This window comes from Pelophylax lessonae (assembly GCF_965119305.1).
Source record: "Pelophylax lessonae genome assembly, chromosome: 3".
Lineage (NCBI taxonomy): Eukaryota > Metazoa > Chordata > Amphibia > Anura > Ranidae > Pelophylax > Pelophylax lessonae.
In genome coordinates, this window is record NC_138770.1 from 178,322,319 (window position 1) to 178,342,552 (window position 20,234).

The following is a 20,234-nucleotide window of genomic DNA, read 5'->3' on the forward strand; positions in this document are numbered from 1 at the left end:
TGATGCTTTTTGGACTATTCATGACAAAGGAGGGGAAAAGGCAGATTTCTAAAATGTTGACTTACGTTATTGGGCATAGAAGTCTACCTCTATTGCAGCACATGGAAATATCTAAATTGGTGTTAGTATTTTGCACTGAAAGTGTTTTAGGGGGTTGGAAAACAGCTAAAGCTCAAATAATAGGTATAGGTAATTCTCAGAGCTGGGATATTACCTCTAAGAGTGTCCCATGATATGGCTTTGTTCTTTTTCATTACGACTGCAACAATGTAGTAAGTGTCCTTCAGGAGATCATCTATGAGGCAATGGTTAATATTATAGTTATTAAGAGAAATCATAGACACGACTAGTCTTTAAATGCTCACACCTAATCCTACTGTATATACAATGTATATACAATGTATATACATCGATCAGCCATAACATTATGACCATTGACAGGTAATATCTCATTGCAATGGCATCTGAAAATTGGTGGGATATATTAGGCAGCAAGTGAACATGTTATCTATGAAGCTGATGTTGTGAAAGCAGAAAAAAATGGACATTGCAGTTTGTTGTGTATGGGACTGTGAAGCCCATGGTGACCCGTGTCCACAGCCAAAAGCTTCTACAATGGTCACATGAACATCAGAACTGGACTACAGAGCAATGGAAAAAGGTGGCCTAGTCTGATTAATTACGTTTCCTTTTACATCATGTGGATGGCCAGGTACGTATGCGTCATTTACCTGGGGAAGAGATGACACCAGAAAGTGGTATAAGAAGGCAAGTCAGCAGAGGCAGTGTGATGCTTTGGGCAATGTTCTGCTGGGAAACCTTGGGTCCTGCCATTCATGTGGATGTTACTTTGGTGTCCATGCCTCATTCGTCAGGGCTGTTTTAGCAAAAAGGGGCCCATACTCAATATTAGGTGGGTGGTCATATTGTTATGGCTGATCAGTATATATATATATATATATATATATATATATATATATATATATATATATATATATATATGTGTGTATATATATATATATATATAAATAATCAATTACACACATTAGCACACATATTTGCCTTTCATCAAAATGATCTCTCAAGGTCTCAACGAAAAAAAAAAAAAGGAAAAGATTATTTTATGATACAAAATACTACTAATAAGTACAGTACATGTTCAAAAGAGAGGGGTTGTGGTTCATTTGGCATTGCTGAGCAACGTGATCTCAAATAATTAAAGGGGAGAGGGAGGAGGAGAGAGAGGAGAGAAGAGAGAGAGAAGAGAGGGAGGAGGAGAGAGAGGAGAGAAGAGAGAGGAGAGAAGAGAGAGGAGAGAAGAGAGAGAGAGAGAGAGAAGAGAGGGAGGAGGAGAGAGAGGAGAGAAGAGAGAGGAGAGAAGAGAGAGAGAGAGAGAAGAGAGGGAGGAGGAGAGAGAGGAGAGAAGAGAGAGAGGAGAGAAGAGAGAGGACAGAAGAGAGAGGAGAGAAGAGAGAGGAGAGAAGAGAGAGAGAGAAGAGAGAGGAGAGAAGAGAAGAGAGAAGAGGAGAGAGAAGAGAGAGAAGAGAGAGAGAGAAGAGAGAGAAGAGAGAGAGGAGAGACGAGAGAAGAGAGAAGAGAGAAGAGAGAGAGAGAAGAGAGAGAGAAGAGAGAGAAGAGAAGAGAGAGGAGAGAGAGAGAGGAGAGAAGAGAGAAGAGAGAAGAGAGAGAGAGAGAGAGAGAGAGAGAGAGAGAGAGAGAGAAACATGTACACATGTCAACTACATCACCTTATGTCATGACTCATGACATTATATTGCATGTGACATTGTCACACTCTCCTCCTTTCAAAACAGCAATTTCTTTGTACCATCTAATGTTGAAAAATGTATACTGTCAAAAAAGTTATATCATTTCCAGAGCCTACCGGTACATGTCCCTTCTTTCTTCCTGCTCCTGCTTTCTTTTATCTGGGCCATTAAATGTCCCAGGGTCCCTTGTTCCACCCTGTTCAAGCATAGACTGCTGGCGGGGTCTTGGAGTCCCCGATATAACAAACTATTATCAGGCGGCCCAGATCTCCCAACTGATCCTACTCCATGCCACAAGCCTGGGGCTATTTTACCCTCCCCTCCCTCCCCCCCTGTCCCCTACTCCATGCGTGTGCTTTTTCCCTTTGTTTTTTTTTGTTTATGTTTTTTTGTTTGTTCTTTTTTCCTTCTTCTCCTACTTTATCTCACTTTCCTTCGGAGCATCTGCCTCTTCTCTAACCCTTTTCTACTACGTGCCGATACCTTTAGACTTTGGTAATTTTCACAGACCCTCAGGCTCTGCCACAGGGTCATACTTTGAGCACTTACTCTATAAAATGGACCTGTTATTTACTCATTCATTGATGTTCTGTGTAATTTTATGTCTCTCACCTGATCCCCCTGTGTGGGTAAACTGTTGATCTGCACCTGTGCGTTTTTTCCAAAAAAATTATGGTACCATAAAAAATGATATATTCTAGATTCAAAAATTAACAACAAAAGGTATTTTAATTTCCATTATGCATTCACTTTACTTAAGGAGGAAGAAGAATGTTATATGAGAGCAAAATATTTGTTAGAAATGCTAAAAAGAGTAACTCCCCTTTTGTTTAAAAAAAAAAAAAAAAACAATCCCCTATTGGTGATCAATGTACATTGCAGGGATTTTAACAAACTTTGTTGCAAATTCCTACCTGCTTCTGCTCTAAAGAAAATACGTTCTGTGTGTTTTTGACACTAACTCTGAATGGTTGTGGCATTGTTGATTTTTTTCAGCTGATGCACTTGCAATGCTCTGATGAGGACAGTGGCAGGGTCTGCATCCCTTTAGAAGTGATTAACCCTTTAGCAGCACCTCAAAAAACTGAAATTTTTGATGCAGAGGATGCCTAAAATCTGACTTACTGGGAAAATCAGTAAGTCAAGTACACCAGCAGGAAATTACATTTTTGGAGGTGTTCAGTATACCAATTGTGTACAGAACACTTCCTGGTTGCCATATTGCATTGCACTTTACAGAAAATGACAGCACTGCAGATCTAAAAGGAAAGGTGATTTTTAATAACATCAAATTACATTATGGCTTGTGTTGCCATTGTATATGCTATGATATATATATATATATTTTTTTCTTTTTTCTTATATCTGTGATTTTCTTTCTCCAAGAAAGTGGAGTTACCCTTTAAGGAATATATAAACCCTGCTGAGGAATTACCCACTGTGAGTGAGTGAAAAAAATAAAAAGATCTGTATTCTCCTACAAAAGGAAGCATTTTATATCTATATATATATATATATTTTATTTTTTTTGCAATCTCTAGCAATATTCATACAGTATTGACCCTATATCCGATTTCCAAAAAATAAATTATTTTGAATTAAAATTTAAAAAAACACTGCACACTTTTAATAGGATAGTTTAAAAAAGTTTGGGGTGACTCTGATGGGATATGAACATGCACAGAGGAATGTATATTATTGTATTTCTTCTTCATATATATAGATATATATATATATATATATATATATATATATATATATATATATATATATATTTAAAAGAAAAATCTCCATCTCAATATTATTGCCAACCTGTGGTTGAAACTGATTCACCAAACACAAAATTAAATCATAAATATACAAATTGAAGCTCACACATTACCTTGATTATGTTGTGTTTTGCAAGGTTTTAAGTTATCTGTTAGAAATAAAAATAGAAGTGAGCTAATTCATATCATTCTAAATGAACAAACTGTACATCAGCAAAACATAGATATGCATACAGTAGTTTTTTCCACTTTGGTTCAGCATTTATTTCTAATGGAAATATAATGGGTGAGGGGCAGGAGTCAAAAAGAAAATTTTAACAACCATTTTATCTTTAAAGTTACTAACCAAACGATGGCATAATCTAGTACAGGGGTCTCCAAACTTTCTAAACAAAGGGCCAGTTTACTGTTGTTGAGACTTCAGGAGGGCCAGACTGTGGCCAGTGGGCTTAAACAATGCACCATCTTTGGTGTCATGAAAGGAATAGTGCCCCATCTCTGGTTTCAGTGGAAGGAATCGTGCCTGATTGTTGGTGTGAGTGGGATGAATTATGTCCCATTGTTGGCTTCAATGGGAGGAATAGTGTCCTATTTTAATGTCAGTGGCAGGAATTTTCCCCTATTGTTGGTGCCTGTGGGAGAAATAATGCCTTAAGGACCAGATAAAAGCAAGCAAAGGGACACATCCAGCCCCAGTGTGGAGAACACTGATGTAGTACATAGTCATGATCAGGTATTGAACTGTGCATGAAAATACCTCTTCAGAAAATAATATCTGGAAATTTTTTAGCTATGGCTTTAGGTACATCATTTGTTCACAATGTCCCATCCACTGAATCCACCTTTCTCACCATTGAATTTGTTATATGTCTTCATATGCATTCTTCCTGCTAATGTATTACCCCCATATTACAGATTTGTGTTTGTTTATTTAAGGTTCTTTTCTCACATATGTATCCTATGGGGACTCTGACATATACCATAAACATGGCTGGTCTGCTCTTGACTAATATATTTATTTAGTGGCGGTCACTCTCTCTCTCTAGTGTTCTAAACTAGCTCATGATCTCTGCTCTTTAAGGGGCCAACAGTACTTTATATGGTTAACCCCACATACTGCCTGGCAGAAGTTGAAGGTCATCATGATTTAGGCAAAGATGTTAAACAAGGATAAGCAGAGGACCTGTACTGCAGAAGGAAGTGTGGGTGGGAAGACCGCATTCCCATTTTACAAGTGAATGAATGAATTCAGCAGAAAGAAACATAAATCTACTGTACATTGGTATCATTGTTTGTAAATCTGATTTCAAGGAAACCAGGTTATCAATACATATAAGTGCGGGTGTTATATATAATGCCACGTTTTTTAATCTGTAGTCAACTACTGCTTCATAGTATGACTGTGGGCCTCGCGCTTATGGAGTGTGTAAATATCAAAAATAGTGTTTATAATTAGCTGCCTCAATCCAACTACTGCTTCACACCTGGTCGTGAACTAGAGCAGTGGTCCTCAACCCTGGCCACTAACAGGCCAGATTTTCAAGATAACTGAAATACATCCCAGGTGATATCATTTGCTGCTCAGTGATTGCAGTACTCTAGTCTGCATCTCCCCAAGGTAATACCTAAAATCTGGCCTGTTAGTGGGCCCTGTAGGCCAGGGTTGAGGACCACTGAACTAGAGAACTGGTGAGCTGAATACTTCTGGTATATTTCCAAAACAGTTAACATGCTTACCTTGCTTTTAAACAAAATCATCAAATCACCACTGGAAAAGAGCTTGAAATGATTACTCAGTTAATTTTTCCATCCCACTTGAACAATATCTTAATAGATAACAGCCAGACAGAAAATGGGTGGATGTCCATTCAAGTACCACTAATTTGCAAATTAGGTTTTCACTGACGTCTCTGATAATAATAGATATGTATATTACCACCTTTAGTTAATTTCACAATAGAATGTGGTCTCACCTTTGTTATAGTACTCAGCCATTATCGGTACTAGGCCAGAGCATACTGCTAGGTGCAAACGTCCCGCATGTAGTGTCACAGCATCAGCTTTATCTGCCTGCAAGTAGATAATAACACAAAACAAACATTTTTGTGAAAGCCCAAACTTATTTTATAGCTTTGGATAGAGAATAATTGATGGCTAGAACTATGATAATAACCAAAGTCAGGGGAAATCTACTCATAGATAGTTGTCTTCAGAAATTTTGACTCCACTTTATAAATTTGAATTTCCTATCACTTTCTGTCCCAGTGACAGTGGCCACTAGAACACATACTGTAGAAGTGTGAATCTCCCCTTTAGGGACACATACAGTACAGCATTAAATGCCTTATCTACTCTATTCAAGACTAAGTTTTAATTGTAGATATACTAGAATTTCACCCAAAAATATTAAATGAAAGCCATCAAGTTCAGAGCCCTAAAAAAAAAAAGGTTAGTGAACTAATTTTCAGGAACCAGGATTGGTCTGTTTTGCCTAATGTCCTGTTTAAACTCACTGAACAATTTATTAGAAACCCTGTGGTAATACTTGTTAGGACTTCCCTTTGCTCTTAGAATATTCTCAGTTCTTTATGGCATTAATTTCAGTATCCACAAACATTGTCCTGAGAGTCTGATCCACGTTCACAATTTTTTAAGCTTTTTTAGTTGCATAATAATGCTGCAAATCCCTCACACTACCGTACCCTAAAGATGTTATATTTGATTCAGATCTGGTGACTGGCCTACCATCTCTGCACTTCAGGAGTAATGGAGATTAATCAAACCAGACAATATTTTTCTAGTGCTTAGCCGTCTAGTTTTGCTGAGCTCATGCCCAATGCAGCCACAGCTTACTTTTCTTGATTGGTAGGAGTGGAGTGCAACGTGATCTTCTATTTTTATAACCTATTTGCGATTCATTCTTACAAGTTATGCATTCTTTAATGTGTTTCTGCTTGTCAAACTTGTAAAGTGTTGTTATCTGAATTACTGTAGCCTGTCTGACAGCGTGAAGCAGCCTGGCCAACAATTCTGAGTGAACTCTAGAAAGCTGCTGCTGAGTAACTTCTGCCAAGTTGTTATTCCATGTGGAGAGTTCAATACAGGTTTTACTATAGATCTGTGAAGTCACTGTTTTCTCTCAGTTTATCCAAGTTTATTCTGTGTTGAGGCCTGATAAAGGAGTGGTGTTGCCCCAAAAAGCATTGGTTGTTTTCTAGGACTTTTCTACCAACAATTAAAATTATTTGGGACTCTTTAATCTGGTTTTGGCCTGGCGCTTCTTTCTGTATTTCTAAAGCTTGAGCTACTGTTGGGTGCCCACCAAGGGAATTCTTGCTGGGGTGGAACTGCTTAGCCAGTGCTTATGAATTTGCTTGAAGTTCTACTTCATCTCACTACACATGCGAGTCTAAAAGTTCCCAGTGCCTCCTTGAGTATGCTGTTCTGGACCCAGCTTATATTTTCACACTTATGTTGGTTTGCTCCAAAGACTGCACCACTTTTAGTCAAGATACCTATGTTACCATGCGATGGCACTTCACCTGTAGCAAGTCAAAAGTCATATATTAGACATCACCCTATGTAAAAAAATTGCAAAAGCACTGAAACAGACACAGTGCAAAACACTGGACATGGCAACAATTTTCATTTATGGTGACTGCTAGATTAACCTTTCAACAAAGCACGGAAGGATGTCACTTTAATCAGACTCTGTCCTAGTGAACAGGTATCGCTTCAGCTAGCCCTTTATGTGTTTAGAACAGGCAGGCTTGTAGACATTATATTGCACCTCATTGGACCCTTGGCACAAGTTAGAAGCTTAAAAATTTTGGCCATTATATAAAGTAATTGTTATTTGGCAAATATCTAATAAAATGTATTTTAACTAAGCAGTCTAACACTACTGCAAATATTTTCATGGTGGCCTTCAAATTAGTTGCATATATTTATGTATGTCGGAATTCCCAAATCTTGCTCTTTTCTGAATTTTTAAAAAAATGTTTCTAACATTTTAAATTCTTTGTTGCTTGACTTTTTAAATAAAATATCACTCTGAGGTGAAGGGCATGCCTGTCGGAAAGAGGTGAATGCATGAACTGAAAACCGACCAGGACCTATGTGATATATATATATATATATATATATATATATATATATATATATATATATATATATATAAATATACAGTATCTCACAAAAGTGAGTACACTCCTCACATTTTGGTAAATATTTTATTACATCTTTTCATGTGACAACACTGAAGAAATTACACTTTGCTACAATGTAAAGTAGTGAGTGTACAGCTTGTATAACAGTGTAAATTTACTGTCCCTTCAAAACAAAAGCGAGTACACCCCTGTCCAAATTGGGTCCAACCCCCCCCCCCCCACCCTCTTTAACCTCTGCAGCAAATATGATATTTCCCAAAGACGACCTCTGGATATGAAGCTGAGCACGTGCACTCAACTTCTTTGGTCGACCATGGCGAGGCCCAGGGCCAGATTAACGTAGGGGCTATTGGAGCTGCAGCTCCAGGCCCCTACCTTAATATAGGCCCTGGGTTGGCCATATTCACTGTTACCGCTCTTCTGTCACTTGTAAACACAGAAGTCTGGCTTCTATGCTCGCTTCCCCAGGCAGCTCCCTCAGAACCTCCCCACACAGCACAATGGCCGGACAAGGAGGGACAGTTGCCGATGCATGTATGTGTTTATGGGCTTCAGAGACAGCATCCCATGTTGAATTAGGCATGCATGGCTGCACCCTTCCTCCTCTGGGTGCATGCCAAGGCACGGCCCTTAAGGCCCTTCAAAATCCTCAGGACCAAGCCCATGATGCTCTTAATCCGGCCCTGGCGAGGCCTGTTCTGAGTGGAGCCTGTTAAACCATTGCATGGTCTTGGCCACCGTGCTGCAGCTTAGTTTCAGGGTCTTGGAAATCTTCTTATAGCCTAGGCCAACTTTATGTAGAGCAACATCTCTTTTTTTCAGATCCTCAGAGAATTCTTTGCCATGAGATGCCATGTTGAACTTTCAGTGACCAGTATGAGAGAGTGAGAGCGACAACACCAAATTTAACACACCTGCTCCCCATTCACACCTGAGACATTGTAACACTAATGAGTCACATGACACCGGGGCATGACACCGGTGAGGGAAAATGGCTAATTGGGCCCAATTTGGGCATTTTGACATAGGGGTGTACTCACTTTTGTTGCCAGCGGTTTAGACATTAATAGCTGTGTGTTAAGTTATTTTGAAGGGATGGAAAATTGACACTGTTATACAAGCTATACACTCATTACCTAACATTGTAGCAAAGTGTCATTTATTCAGTGTTTTCACATGAAAAGATATAATAAAATATTTACAAAAATGTGCGGGGTGTACTCACTTTTCTGAGATACTGTGTGTATATATATATATATATATATATATATACACACACACACACACACATATGAGTACACCCCTTTTGAAAAGTAAGATTTTAATCAAAATCCCAACAAACACAAGAACAATTTCCAAAATTTTGACAAAACTGAGTTTTATAGAACATTTGTTTAGCTCATTACATGAAAGCACGGTAATATTATAGCTTTGATTACAAAATATTGAGTTTTACTCGAATTTGTTGATGCAAGAATATATACACCCCACAACAAAAACTACTACATCTAGTATTTTGTATGACCTCCGTGATTTGTAAGGATAGCAACAAGTTGACTACATATTGCAACATCTATCTTTTTACATTCTTCAAGAACGACCTCTCAGAGCCTGGATGCTGGATGGAGAGTGATGCCCAATTTGTCTCTTCAGAATTCCCCATAGGTGTTCGATTGGGTTTAGATCCTGGGACATACTTGCAGGGGAGGACTGGCAAGGGGGGCAGGGTGGCAATTGCCCCCCGGGCCACTCTGAAAAGTTGTAAAAACTAATAAAAAGGCCGCACTCAGGGCTGGATTAATGTAGGGGCCAGACACTGTATACAACTGTTAGTCCAAAACCAGGTGGGCATGGATGGTGAGCTGATTCCATGGTTCAATAGGCCACTTGACTGGACTTGCCCCCCAGGCCTAAGGCTGCCAGCCCTCCCCTGCATACTTTGCCACTGAATCACTTTCACCCTCTTCTTCTTCAGAAATGTAACAGTGGCCTTAGATGTGTGTTTTCGATCATTGTCATTTGGAAAAGGGCACGACGACCAAGGATATCATCTTCTCTTTCAATATAGAGCAGTACATCTGAATTCATGATACCTTTAATGAAATGCAGTCCCCCAACACCAGTAACACTTATGCAGCCCCACAGAAGGACACTGCCACCACCATTTTTCACTATAGGCACCATGCATTTTTCTTTGTACTCCTCACCTTTGCAACGCCATACAGTTTTTAAAGCCATCAGTTCCAAAAACATTTATCTTGGTCTCATCACTCCAGAGTACAGAGTCCCAGTAATCTTCTTCTTTTTCAGCATGGGCCCTGGCAAATTCTAGGTGGGTGTTTTTTGTGCATGGGCTTTAGAAGAGGCTTCCTTCGTGGATGACACCCATGCATTCCATTCCTCTGTAGCGTACGCAGAGGAATGGAATCACGTATGTGTCATGGGAAACATGCACTCCAGTTTGGCTTTCTACTTCTTTTGCTAACTGCAGTGAACTTGCATGGTGAATTTCTTCAACCCTTCTCATCAGGAGTCGCTCCTGTCAAGGTGTTAACTTGAAAGTCTCTGTGAGATGGTTGCAGTTTCATCAACAATTTTTTGCATCCCTTTTGCTACAGTAATCTGACTGATAAGTAAAGCTTTGCTAATCTTCTTGTAGCCTTCGCCTTTCTTGTGTAAAGAAATTATTTTCTTTCTCAGGCCTTGTGACATTTCTCTTCCATGTGGTGCCATTGCTGATAGCATGAAATTGGAAGGGGTTTTCTCTGTTATGTAACTCCCTTTTATAATCAACGGTCTGCTGGACACCTGTTTAATGAATAATTAGACTCATCTGCAGTTTATGTCTTGTTAATTAGGATTTTGTTGTCTAAAATGTAGCTTTGCTACTAAGACTTTCGTTGGGGTGTATTCATTTTTGCAACATGGTCTTTAATTAGATTGTTAGGAAAAATACTTTTTTGTGTGTGCATATGAAAAAATCTTGGTTGCAAGCAATCAATGGCCCGCATTTGTGGAAGCATTTGGTAGTATAGTGTCCCATAATAAATGTTGATTCTAAAAGAAAAGTAAAGGTTTTTTGGGTGGGTGTACTCACTTATGCTGAGCACTGTACATACAGTATATTACAGTTACCAGTGGTGGCTACATTCACCTTCTGTTTTTTTTTTTGTTTTGCCTTTATTTTCACCTGGTGATCCTGCCAATAACAGACTTTCTGTTTTAAAGCGGCTCCTTTATCTATGGAGGAGCATTTGACACAGACTTGGACAGCAGCATTTTCTGGAGAGGGTAGTGTTAGATAGACTATTCGATTTAGATGGACTTTGCATGATTGAGTGGAAAATTTAAAATTAACTTCAACTTGAACTTTTAAAGTGTTTGTAACCCTGAAAAACAAAAAACAAAAGACATGTTGTTCCCTTTGAAAGATTAAAAAGCACAGTGCAATCTAACCTGCCCCTCTCTTAACTGTAAACAACCTGGCTGATCCTGCCACTTCCTGTGTCCCTCTCTGCGAGCTGACCACAATAATCTTGGCTACTAAACCCTGACTACCGTGGTCAGCTTACCTCCCTCCATCATCTGCAGCTCTACTATTCTCCTCACCCCCTCCCTCTCCACCTGTCAGCTCCCTTGTCTGTGTAAGCTGGCAATAAATCTAAGTGAAATACTGCTGTGCACACACTTAGCAGGGGTGTGCTTGTTTGCAGGACAGGAAGGTGTGGTATGATGCGCTTGGTGACAGTGGAATCCGGATGTAAATTTTTCTGGGGTGTTTGCTGGGGTGCAAAGCAGGAAGGAAAGTGTGGTTCTGAAAAGTAATACACACGCCAACCACAGGGATCAGTAAATAGGGCCAAGAAAGCATTCCAGCAGGCATTTCTTACCGCCGTGTGCGTCATTTCTCCTCCGCTGGCCTCTGCTATCTTTGCGTAGACCGCTACTAGAGGTCAAAGCTCCCTATGCTCGGAAAGGGAAGCAGAACCTCTCAATAGGGGGTGCTGGCTTGACACCCTTGAATGTGTGGCACCCGGAGCAGACCGCCCCCCATTGGTACGCCACTGAACCACCTATCAATTTTCACCAATTTCACAGTTTGAATGACAATTACTCAGGCATGTAAGATTGTACTGCACTCAAATTACATTTTTAGCATTTTTTGGAGACAGATAGAGGTTTCTTTTTGGGGTATTTAAGCACCACTGGATTTTTTTATTTTTTGCTATATAAATGCAAAAATACAACAAATTATGAAAATAAAACCACACTTTTCTTAGTTTCTGTTATAAAACTTTGCAAATCAATAATCTTTCTTCATAAATTTAGACCACAATGTTTTCTGCCACATTTCTTGGTAACAAAAAACCCAAATCAGTGTTTTTTGAAGTTGTAATTTTTTGTTACAGTTTTTAAAAAAATAAAAATATTAAAAATAAATTAAAAAAGACATCACATGTCGGAGACTTGTGATGGGCCCAAAATCCAAGGAGCACCTTTGGGCTTTCAAGAAGCATAAATTACATCGTGCATCGGGTCAGGCGGCTCTGATTGCCGCCTGACACCTGTGATTGTTCCCCGCTGAGAGAGAAGGACGGGCAGCTGTTGTAAACACAGCAGACAATTCTTCTCCCTGGAATGATCACAGAGACCCTGTGATTCTTCTACTGTATATAGGATCACAGGTCTCTATGGTCATTTCACAAGCCATGCCCCCCACAGTTATAAACACGCCCCTATGTACACATTTAACCACTTAAGCCCCGGAAGATTTTGCCCTCTTCCTGACCAAGGCCTATTTTGCGATTCGGCACAGCGTGAATTTAACGGACAATTGCACAGTCATGCGACGCTGTACCCAAAGGAAATTGATGTCCTTTTTTCCCCACAAACAGAGCTTTCTTTTGGTGGTATTTGATCACCTGTGCGATTTTTTGATCACGTGCTATAAACAAAAAAACAACGACAATTTTGCAAAAATAACAATATTTTTCACATTTTTTTATATGAAATTCCCCCAAAAAAAGGTAAAAATCAAATTTTTTTAACATTTTAGGCCAATTTGTTTTCTGCTACATATGTTTGGTAAAAAAAATCGCAAAAAGCGTATTTTGATTGGTTTGCGCAAAAGTTATTGCGTTTACTAACTAAGGGAAAGATTTTTGTCATTTTTATTGTTTTTTTTTTTAACGAGTAATGGCGGCGATCTGCGATTTTTTTTGCGGGACTACGACATTGCGGCAGACAGATCGGACCCTTGACTGACATTTTTGACACTTTTGGGGGTACCAGTGACATTACTACAGTAATCAGTGCTATACATATGCACTGTTACTGTAAAAATGACACTGGCAGGGAAGGGGTTAACTTTATTGGAGAAGGAGGGGTTTAGTGTGTCCCTAGGGGCGTGCTTCTAACTGTGATTGGATGTGGCTTTTCATGTAACCACAGAGATCTACGGTCCTACATAGCAGGACCGTATGATCTCTGCTGTTACACAAGCGAGATTGACAGGCGGCTTTGTTTACATTAGCCGCCTGCATGTAACGGATCTTAGTACCCCAGGTGGACACATCCACCGGACCTGTGTCTCCTGTCCTCCCAACGCACCCACAGCCTGCGGAGAAGCCATACCCAGCCCTTAACCCCTCAATCACGAGACTATCCACACAGGTGTTGAGGGTTACATGCAGGCGGCTAATGTAAACAAAGCCGCCTGTCAATCTCGCTTTATCTATGGAGGAGCATTTGACACAGACTTGGACAGCAGCATTTTCTGGAGAGGGTAGTGTTAGATAGACTATTCGATTTAGATGGACTTTGCATGATTGAGTGGAAAATTTAAAATGAACTTCAACTTGAACTTTTAAAGTGTTTGTAACCCTGAAAAACAAAAAACAAAAGACATGTTGTTCCCTTTGAAAGATTAAAAAGCACAGTGCAATCTAACCTGCCCCTCTCTTAACTGTAAACAACCTGGCTGATCCTGCCACTTCCTGTGTCCCTCTCTGCGAGCTGACCACAATAATCATGGCTACTAAACCCTGACTACCGTGGTCAGCTTACCTCCCTCCATCATCTGCAGCTCTACTATTCTCCTCACCCCCTCCCTCTCCACCTGTCAGCTCCCTTGTCTGTGTAAGCTGGCAATAAATCTAAGTGAAATACTGCTGTGCACACACTTAGCAGGGGTGTGCTTGTTTGCAGGACAGGAAGGTGTGGTATGATGCGCTTGGTGACAGTGGAATCCGGATGTAAATTTTTCTGGGGTGTTTGCTGGGGTGCAAAGCAGGAAGGAAAGTGGGGTTCTGAAAAGTAAAACACACGCCAACCACAGGGATCAGGAAATAGGGCCAAGAAAGCATTCCAGCAGGCATTTCTTACCGCCGTGTGCGTAATTTCTCCTCCGCTGGCCTCTGCTATCTTTGCGTAGACCGCTACTAGAGGTCAAAGCTCCCTATGCTCGGAAAGGGAAGCAGAGCCTCTCAATAGGGGGTGCTGGCTTGACACCCTTGAATGTGTGGCACCCGGAGCAGACCGCCCCCCCATTGGTACGCCACTGAACCACCTATCAATTTTCACCAATTTCACAGTTTGAATGACAATTACTCAGGCATGTAAGATTGTACTGCACTCAAATTACATTTTTAGCATTTTTTGGAGACAGATAGAGGTTTCTTTTTGGGGTATTTAAGCACCACTGGATTTTTTTATTTTTTGCTATATAAATGCAAAAATACAACAAATTATGAAAATAAAACCACACTTTTCTTAGTTTCTGTTATAAAACTTTGTAAATCAATAATCTTTCTTCATAAATTTAGACCACAATGTTTTCTGCCACATTTCTTGGTAACAAAAAACCCAAATCAGTGTTTTTTGAAGTTGTAATTTTTTGTTACAGTTTTTTAAAAAATAAAAATATTAAAAATAAATTAAAAAAGACATCACATGTCGGAGACTTGTGATGGGCCCAAAATCCAAGGAGCACCTTTGGGCTTTCAAGAAGCATAAATTACATCGTGCATCGGGTCAGGTGGCTCCGATTGCCGCCTGACACCTGCGATTGTTCCCCGCTGAGAGAGAAGGACGGGCAGCTGTTGTAAACACAGCAGACAATTCTTCTCCCTGGAATGATCACAGAGACCCTGTGATTCTTCTACTGTATATAGGATCACAGGTCTCTATGGTCATTTCACAAGCCATGCCCCCCACAGTTATAAACACGCCCCTATGTACACATTTAACCACTTAAGCCCCGGAAGATTTTACCCTCTTCCTGACCAAGGCCTATTTTGCGATTCGGCACAGCGTGAATTTAACGGACAATTGCACAGTCATGCGACACTGTACCCAAAGGAAATTGATGTCCTTTTTTTCCCACAAACAGAGCTTTCTTTTGGTGGTATTTGATCACCTGTGCGATTTTTTGATCACGTGCTATAAACAAAAAAAGAACGACAATTTTGCAAAAATAACAATATTTTTCACATTTTTTTATATGACATTCCCCCAAAAAAAGGTAAAAATCAAATTTTTTTAACATTTTAGGCCAATTTGTTTTCTGCTACATATGTTTGGTAAAAAAAATCGCAAAAAGCGTATTTTGATTGGTTTGCGCAAAAGTTATTGCGTTTACTAACTAAGGGAAAGATTTTTGTCATTTTTATTGTTTTTTTTTTTAACGAGTAATGGCGGCGATCTGCGATTTTTTTTGCGGGACTACGACATTGCGGCAGACAGATCGGACCCTTGACTGACATTTTTGACACTTTTGGGGGTACCAGTGACATTACTACAGTAATCAGTGCTATACATATGCACTGTTACTGTAAAAATGACACTCAGGGAAGGGGTTAACTTTATTGGAGAAGGAGGGGTTTAGTGTGTCCCTAGGGGCGTGCTTCTAACTGTGATTGGATGTGGCTTTTCATGTAACAACAGAGATCTACGGTCCTACATAGCAGGACCGTATGATCTCTGCTGTTACACAAGCGAGATTGACAGGCGGCTTTGTTTACATTAGCCGCCTGCATGTAACGGATCTTAGTACCCCAGGTGGACACATCCACCGGACCTGTGTCTCCTGTCCTCCCAATGCACCCACAGCCTGCGGAGAAGCCATACCCAGCCCTTAACCCCTCAATCACGAGACTATCCACACAGGTGTTGAGGGTTACACGCAGGCAGCTAATGTAAACAAAGCCGCCTGTCAATCTCGCTTGTGTAACAGCAGAGATTATACGGTCCTGCTATGTAGGACTGTAGATCTCTGTTGTTACATGAAAAGCCACATCCAATCACAGTTAGAAGCACGCCCCTAGGGACACACTAAACCCCTCCTTCTCCAATAAAGTTAACCCCTTCCCTGCCAGTGTCATTTTTACAGTAACAGTGCATATGTATAGCACTGATTACTGTAGTAATGTCACTGGTCCCCCCAAAAGTGTCAAAAATGTCAGTCAGGGGTCTGATCTGTCCGCCGCAATGTCGCCCTCCCACAAAAAATCGCAGATCGCCGCCATTGCTAGTAAAAAAAAAAAACTATAAAAATTACATAAATCTTTCCCGTAGTTAGTAATAACTTTTGTGCAAACCAATCAAAATACGCTTATTGCGATTTTTTTTACCAAAAATATGTAGCAGAAAACAAATTGGCCTAAAATGTTAAAAAATGTTGATTTAAATTTTTTTTTTGGGAATGTTACATAGCAGAATGTGAAAAATATTGTTTTTTTTTTTTTTTCAGAATCGCTGCTCTCTTTTTGTTTATAGTGCAAAAAATAAATATCGCACAGGTGATCAAATACCACCAAAAGAAATCTCTATTTGTGGGAAAAAAAGAACATCAATTTTATTTAGGTACAGTGTCGCACGACTGCGCAATTGTCCATTAAATAATAAAGTAATGCAGTGCCGAATCGCAAAATATGGCCTGGTCATTAAGGGGGAAATCTTACGGTCCAGAAGTGTATATATAGACGACGTTACAAGAAAGTTCAGGACTAGGGTATCTTATCACGTGTACAATATTTTTCTCCATTGCAGTGTAAAAAAATAGCAGACAGGCTTGATTTACCTCTTAATTTTAGTCAATTATGTTTTCTACTGAAATTATTGGAGATGCATGAAAGCACATATTGTGGTGCATTGTTACACCTTGTGTATTTAATTTTATCAGATTGATTCTCAGATTGTGATGTGGATGTCCCAAGTGAGACTTGCCACCCAAACAACTAAAAATAAATGTTACAATTATAACTCTGGACATCTCTGGAATACATTTTTATGCTTTGCTAATGAAATAAATAGCTAAGATCTGGTTTGTGCCATGCATGTGGGCCCTTGACAAAATGCCATTGGAAAACAATGCTCAATTGAATTTCTTATTGAAAACTTGCAAAATGTAGCTCACCATTATCAGCTGAACACAGTGTTCCATAGACAGACCTGATATACATGTTATGGCCTCACCACTGACAGAACTCCAGGCATCGCATTTTCTCTTTTCTGGTGCATTGCGTGTACACCACCGCACCTGTGCTACAGCAGAGCTGCCTGTCAGGGTAAATAGGAACATATGTTAGAATCGTTTCAATAAGAATTATCTTTCCTAGCTGTTTTGGAGCCTTTTTGTTATTAAGAGCCTTTGGTAGTCCGTTGCAGGTCAATGGCTGAGAAACCATTGGATCTGCATGATAGCCAGGAAACTTCACACCTCCTCAGTACAGTTTTCCATTAAAAGAAACACAAGTGCTACTATTACATGGCATCCAGTAGGCTACATTATAAGTACAATGGGATGATTACTAGTATATTAAGTAATGTATAATAAGTAATGTCAATTAAGTAATTTTTTTAAATATCCAGGATTTTCACATCTTCAGGTCTTTTTGGATGCTTTCTAGGTATTACTGCTAAATAGGTTGCATCCAACCTTTTAAAGTACCGGTTATTTACTTAAATGATATATAATAAAGCTACATCGTGTTACCAGCTTGGTAATACATTTAATATTACATTACATTTTGGCATTAAAATATCTTTAATCTTGAGAAATACAGGCACTCTAAGCTAATGTTAAAAGAATCAAATGTGTTAACTGCGCTGCTGGTTGTCCTATACCACGATACCTGTCTATTGGTAGATTTATTAACATATCACTGTTGAATGTTGGTTCTAAGTGAATATTTTTGTTTTGTAGAAGGAGGTTTGAACCATAGCCAGATCATTTAACAAGATGTACTGCAACCCTTGGGAACCATTTTTGAAAAATCTGACTTCAGTAAGTTGAAGTCATATGGGCTTTTAGGGTACCATACTTAGAAGATCAGCACCCTCATCATTTTTTGTGCTGCTTTATGGAATGAGGCAGAATCACTGTGCAGGGACACTGTCAATCCTGTTTAATTCTGACCTTGCACTGGATGTGCAGTAATTTTAAAATAATTCCCAGCAGCGATATGCCCAGTAGGTACATCAGTGAACATTGTACAGTGCAGACCCCTGTTTCAAGCTAAATGAACCTCATACAAGCAACAAGCTGGAGGATTAGCCATCAACGTACCAAAAGACTGGCATCTCACTTACCCAGTATGACAAGACAAAGGGCTGCTGAGATGTAGAAAGGCATTCTTCTTTGTCTCTGAAGATGAAATGTGAGCACACAAAGGTAGGGAAGATTTTATGTACCTGGAATGTTTACCTAACAGATCTTCTTAAACCTACCTAACTGTTATTTCCCATAACATGTCATTTTATTCTGCAGTTCTGCATGTTAGATCATTATAGTGTAACACTGAAAATACAAAATTGTATACATTGCAGCTTAGCAATTCTTAGATGAGGTGGTTGTTTTAGTTTCCTTTTTTTCTTTATTTTTTCCTGATGATCCAGCCAGTAAGTCTGATATTTTTCAACTTCTTTTAGCAGACCAAGCCGTCCAGCAAACGGGGCACTTAGAGGGTTGGAATTTACCATTTAACAAAGACAGTGGTCCTTTTAGTGGTCAGCTTTGATTTGTTTATGTACAATCTTAATCCCAAAAGGGGTGAAAAAAGCTGCCATAACTGCTTGCAAAGTGTTAACTAGAGTTCAGTTTTAATTTGTTAGTCAACTCCATCTGAATCTGCTAGTGCATCTAACACTGCGCTCCCCCAGTTTGACAATGCTGCTGTCCAAGGGTGTCTAGGTTTCTCCTACTTTCAGAGTGGAGACACTCTAAGGCCCCTTTCAGATGAACAGTCTCCGACAGTGGATCCACTTGCCCAGCAAGGAATCTGTCCACTGATCCCCACTGAACAGGCAGATGACAGGTCCATGTCACAGAGCAGACAGAAACACATCCGCTTTCCTCTATGGGCAATCGGATGGAAATGGACCACCTGTCCATTTCCATCTGACTGTCCTCCCATCTGATCCCCCAGATGAGCGGGGAATGGATCACCCATCCGTCTGTTTTTAGTAAAGAGGATCGAATTGGATGTTGGCGGGTGTGTTGGCATCCTCAGCTCCATAGAGGGCAATGGATGGTTTGATCGGGCCCTCCTAAAAAACTGACAGACGGGCTCTTTTGGTCCGCTTGTGTGAAAGGGTCCTAGGACAGAAAGTGTGTCACTGGTCAGTAAGTAAAAGCAGTGGGCTTTGATAGGCTTTATTCTGCAGTAACTCTAAGTTGGATACCATGCTTCTTACAGATGTGCTAATATGACGTACAGCACAGTCCTAGCAGAATCTCTCTACACTCATGGAGCTGCTACAAGTGGTGGCCAACTTTATTGATATGGGCCCTCAAGTGTGGTACCTGAAATCACCAATATTTTTCTAACATAATGCTAGAGATAGCAGCCAGAGACTGATGGCATGCTACAGGTGATGATTAGTGACTAGAAGTGTGAAGCAAGAAATGTTAAAAAAGATTGCAGACATACTACAGGAGTTAAGCCCCGTACACACGTACCGATCGTCGGCCGACAGAACGTCCTACAAATGTTCGCGGCTGGTGTGTTTGTTGTTTGTCTGTTGAAAAGTGCTCAAAACTTGCCCAGGACATTTGTCTTCCGACAGAAAATGACGTCACTACGTTCCACGCACGTTCGCCGCTACAAAAGAGGAAGTGAGTGTTTGGCTGTGACCCTTCTGGGCATCTCGCGCTGATTTCGGTAGCATTTGTTTGGTTGACGACATTTCGCTATTTTCCGAGACATCGTTCGAGAATTTATTATGGCGACCGTGAATTCGTCCGTTGCTGTCGTTAGTGTTGGAGTTTTGGCTCTGAGACGACGTACGAGCAATAGGAAGAAGAAGCGGACCTCCTGGACGAAAAATTGGTTGCTTAACCGTGATCAATTTTCTCATATGTCCTTGCTGAGGGAGCTCCAGGAAAATAATCCTGATGACTTCAGGAATTATTTGAGGATGACGGATCCCATCTTTTACCGTCTTCTTGCCCTGGTGTCCCCCTATATTCTGAAGCAGGATACTTGTATGCGGCTTGCAATTACTCCTGAGCAAAGGTTAATTGCGAC

At 40.1% G+C, this 20,234-nt stretch overlaps 1 protein-coding gene across 1 annotated transcript in view; it reads right to left on the minus strand.

Annotated features, from left to right (window-relative positions):
- The window catches only part of LOC309550430 (serotransferrin-A-like), a gene marked incomplete at both ends in the record, with an annotated part of 30,530 nt that extends 12,190 nt beyond the window's left edge, over positions 1 to 18,340 (minus strand). The window contains 5 exons of the mRNA XM_082250812.1: positions 215 to 295; positions 3,652 to 3,687; positions 5,512 to 5,608; positions 17,123 to 17,261; positions 18,294 to 18,340. Coding sequence (XP_082106938.1) covers positions 215 to 295; positions 3,652 to 3,687; positions 5,512 to 5,608; positions 17,123 to 17,261; positions 18,294 to 18,340 — 400 coding nt within the window. The remainder of the gene's footprint in view (positions 1 to 214; positions 296 to 3,651; positions 3,688 to 5,511; positions 5,609 to 17,122; positions 17,262 to 18,293) is intronic.
- Positions 18,341 to 20,234: the final 1,894 nt, after the last annotated feature.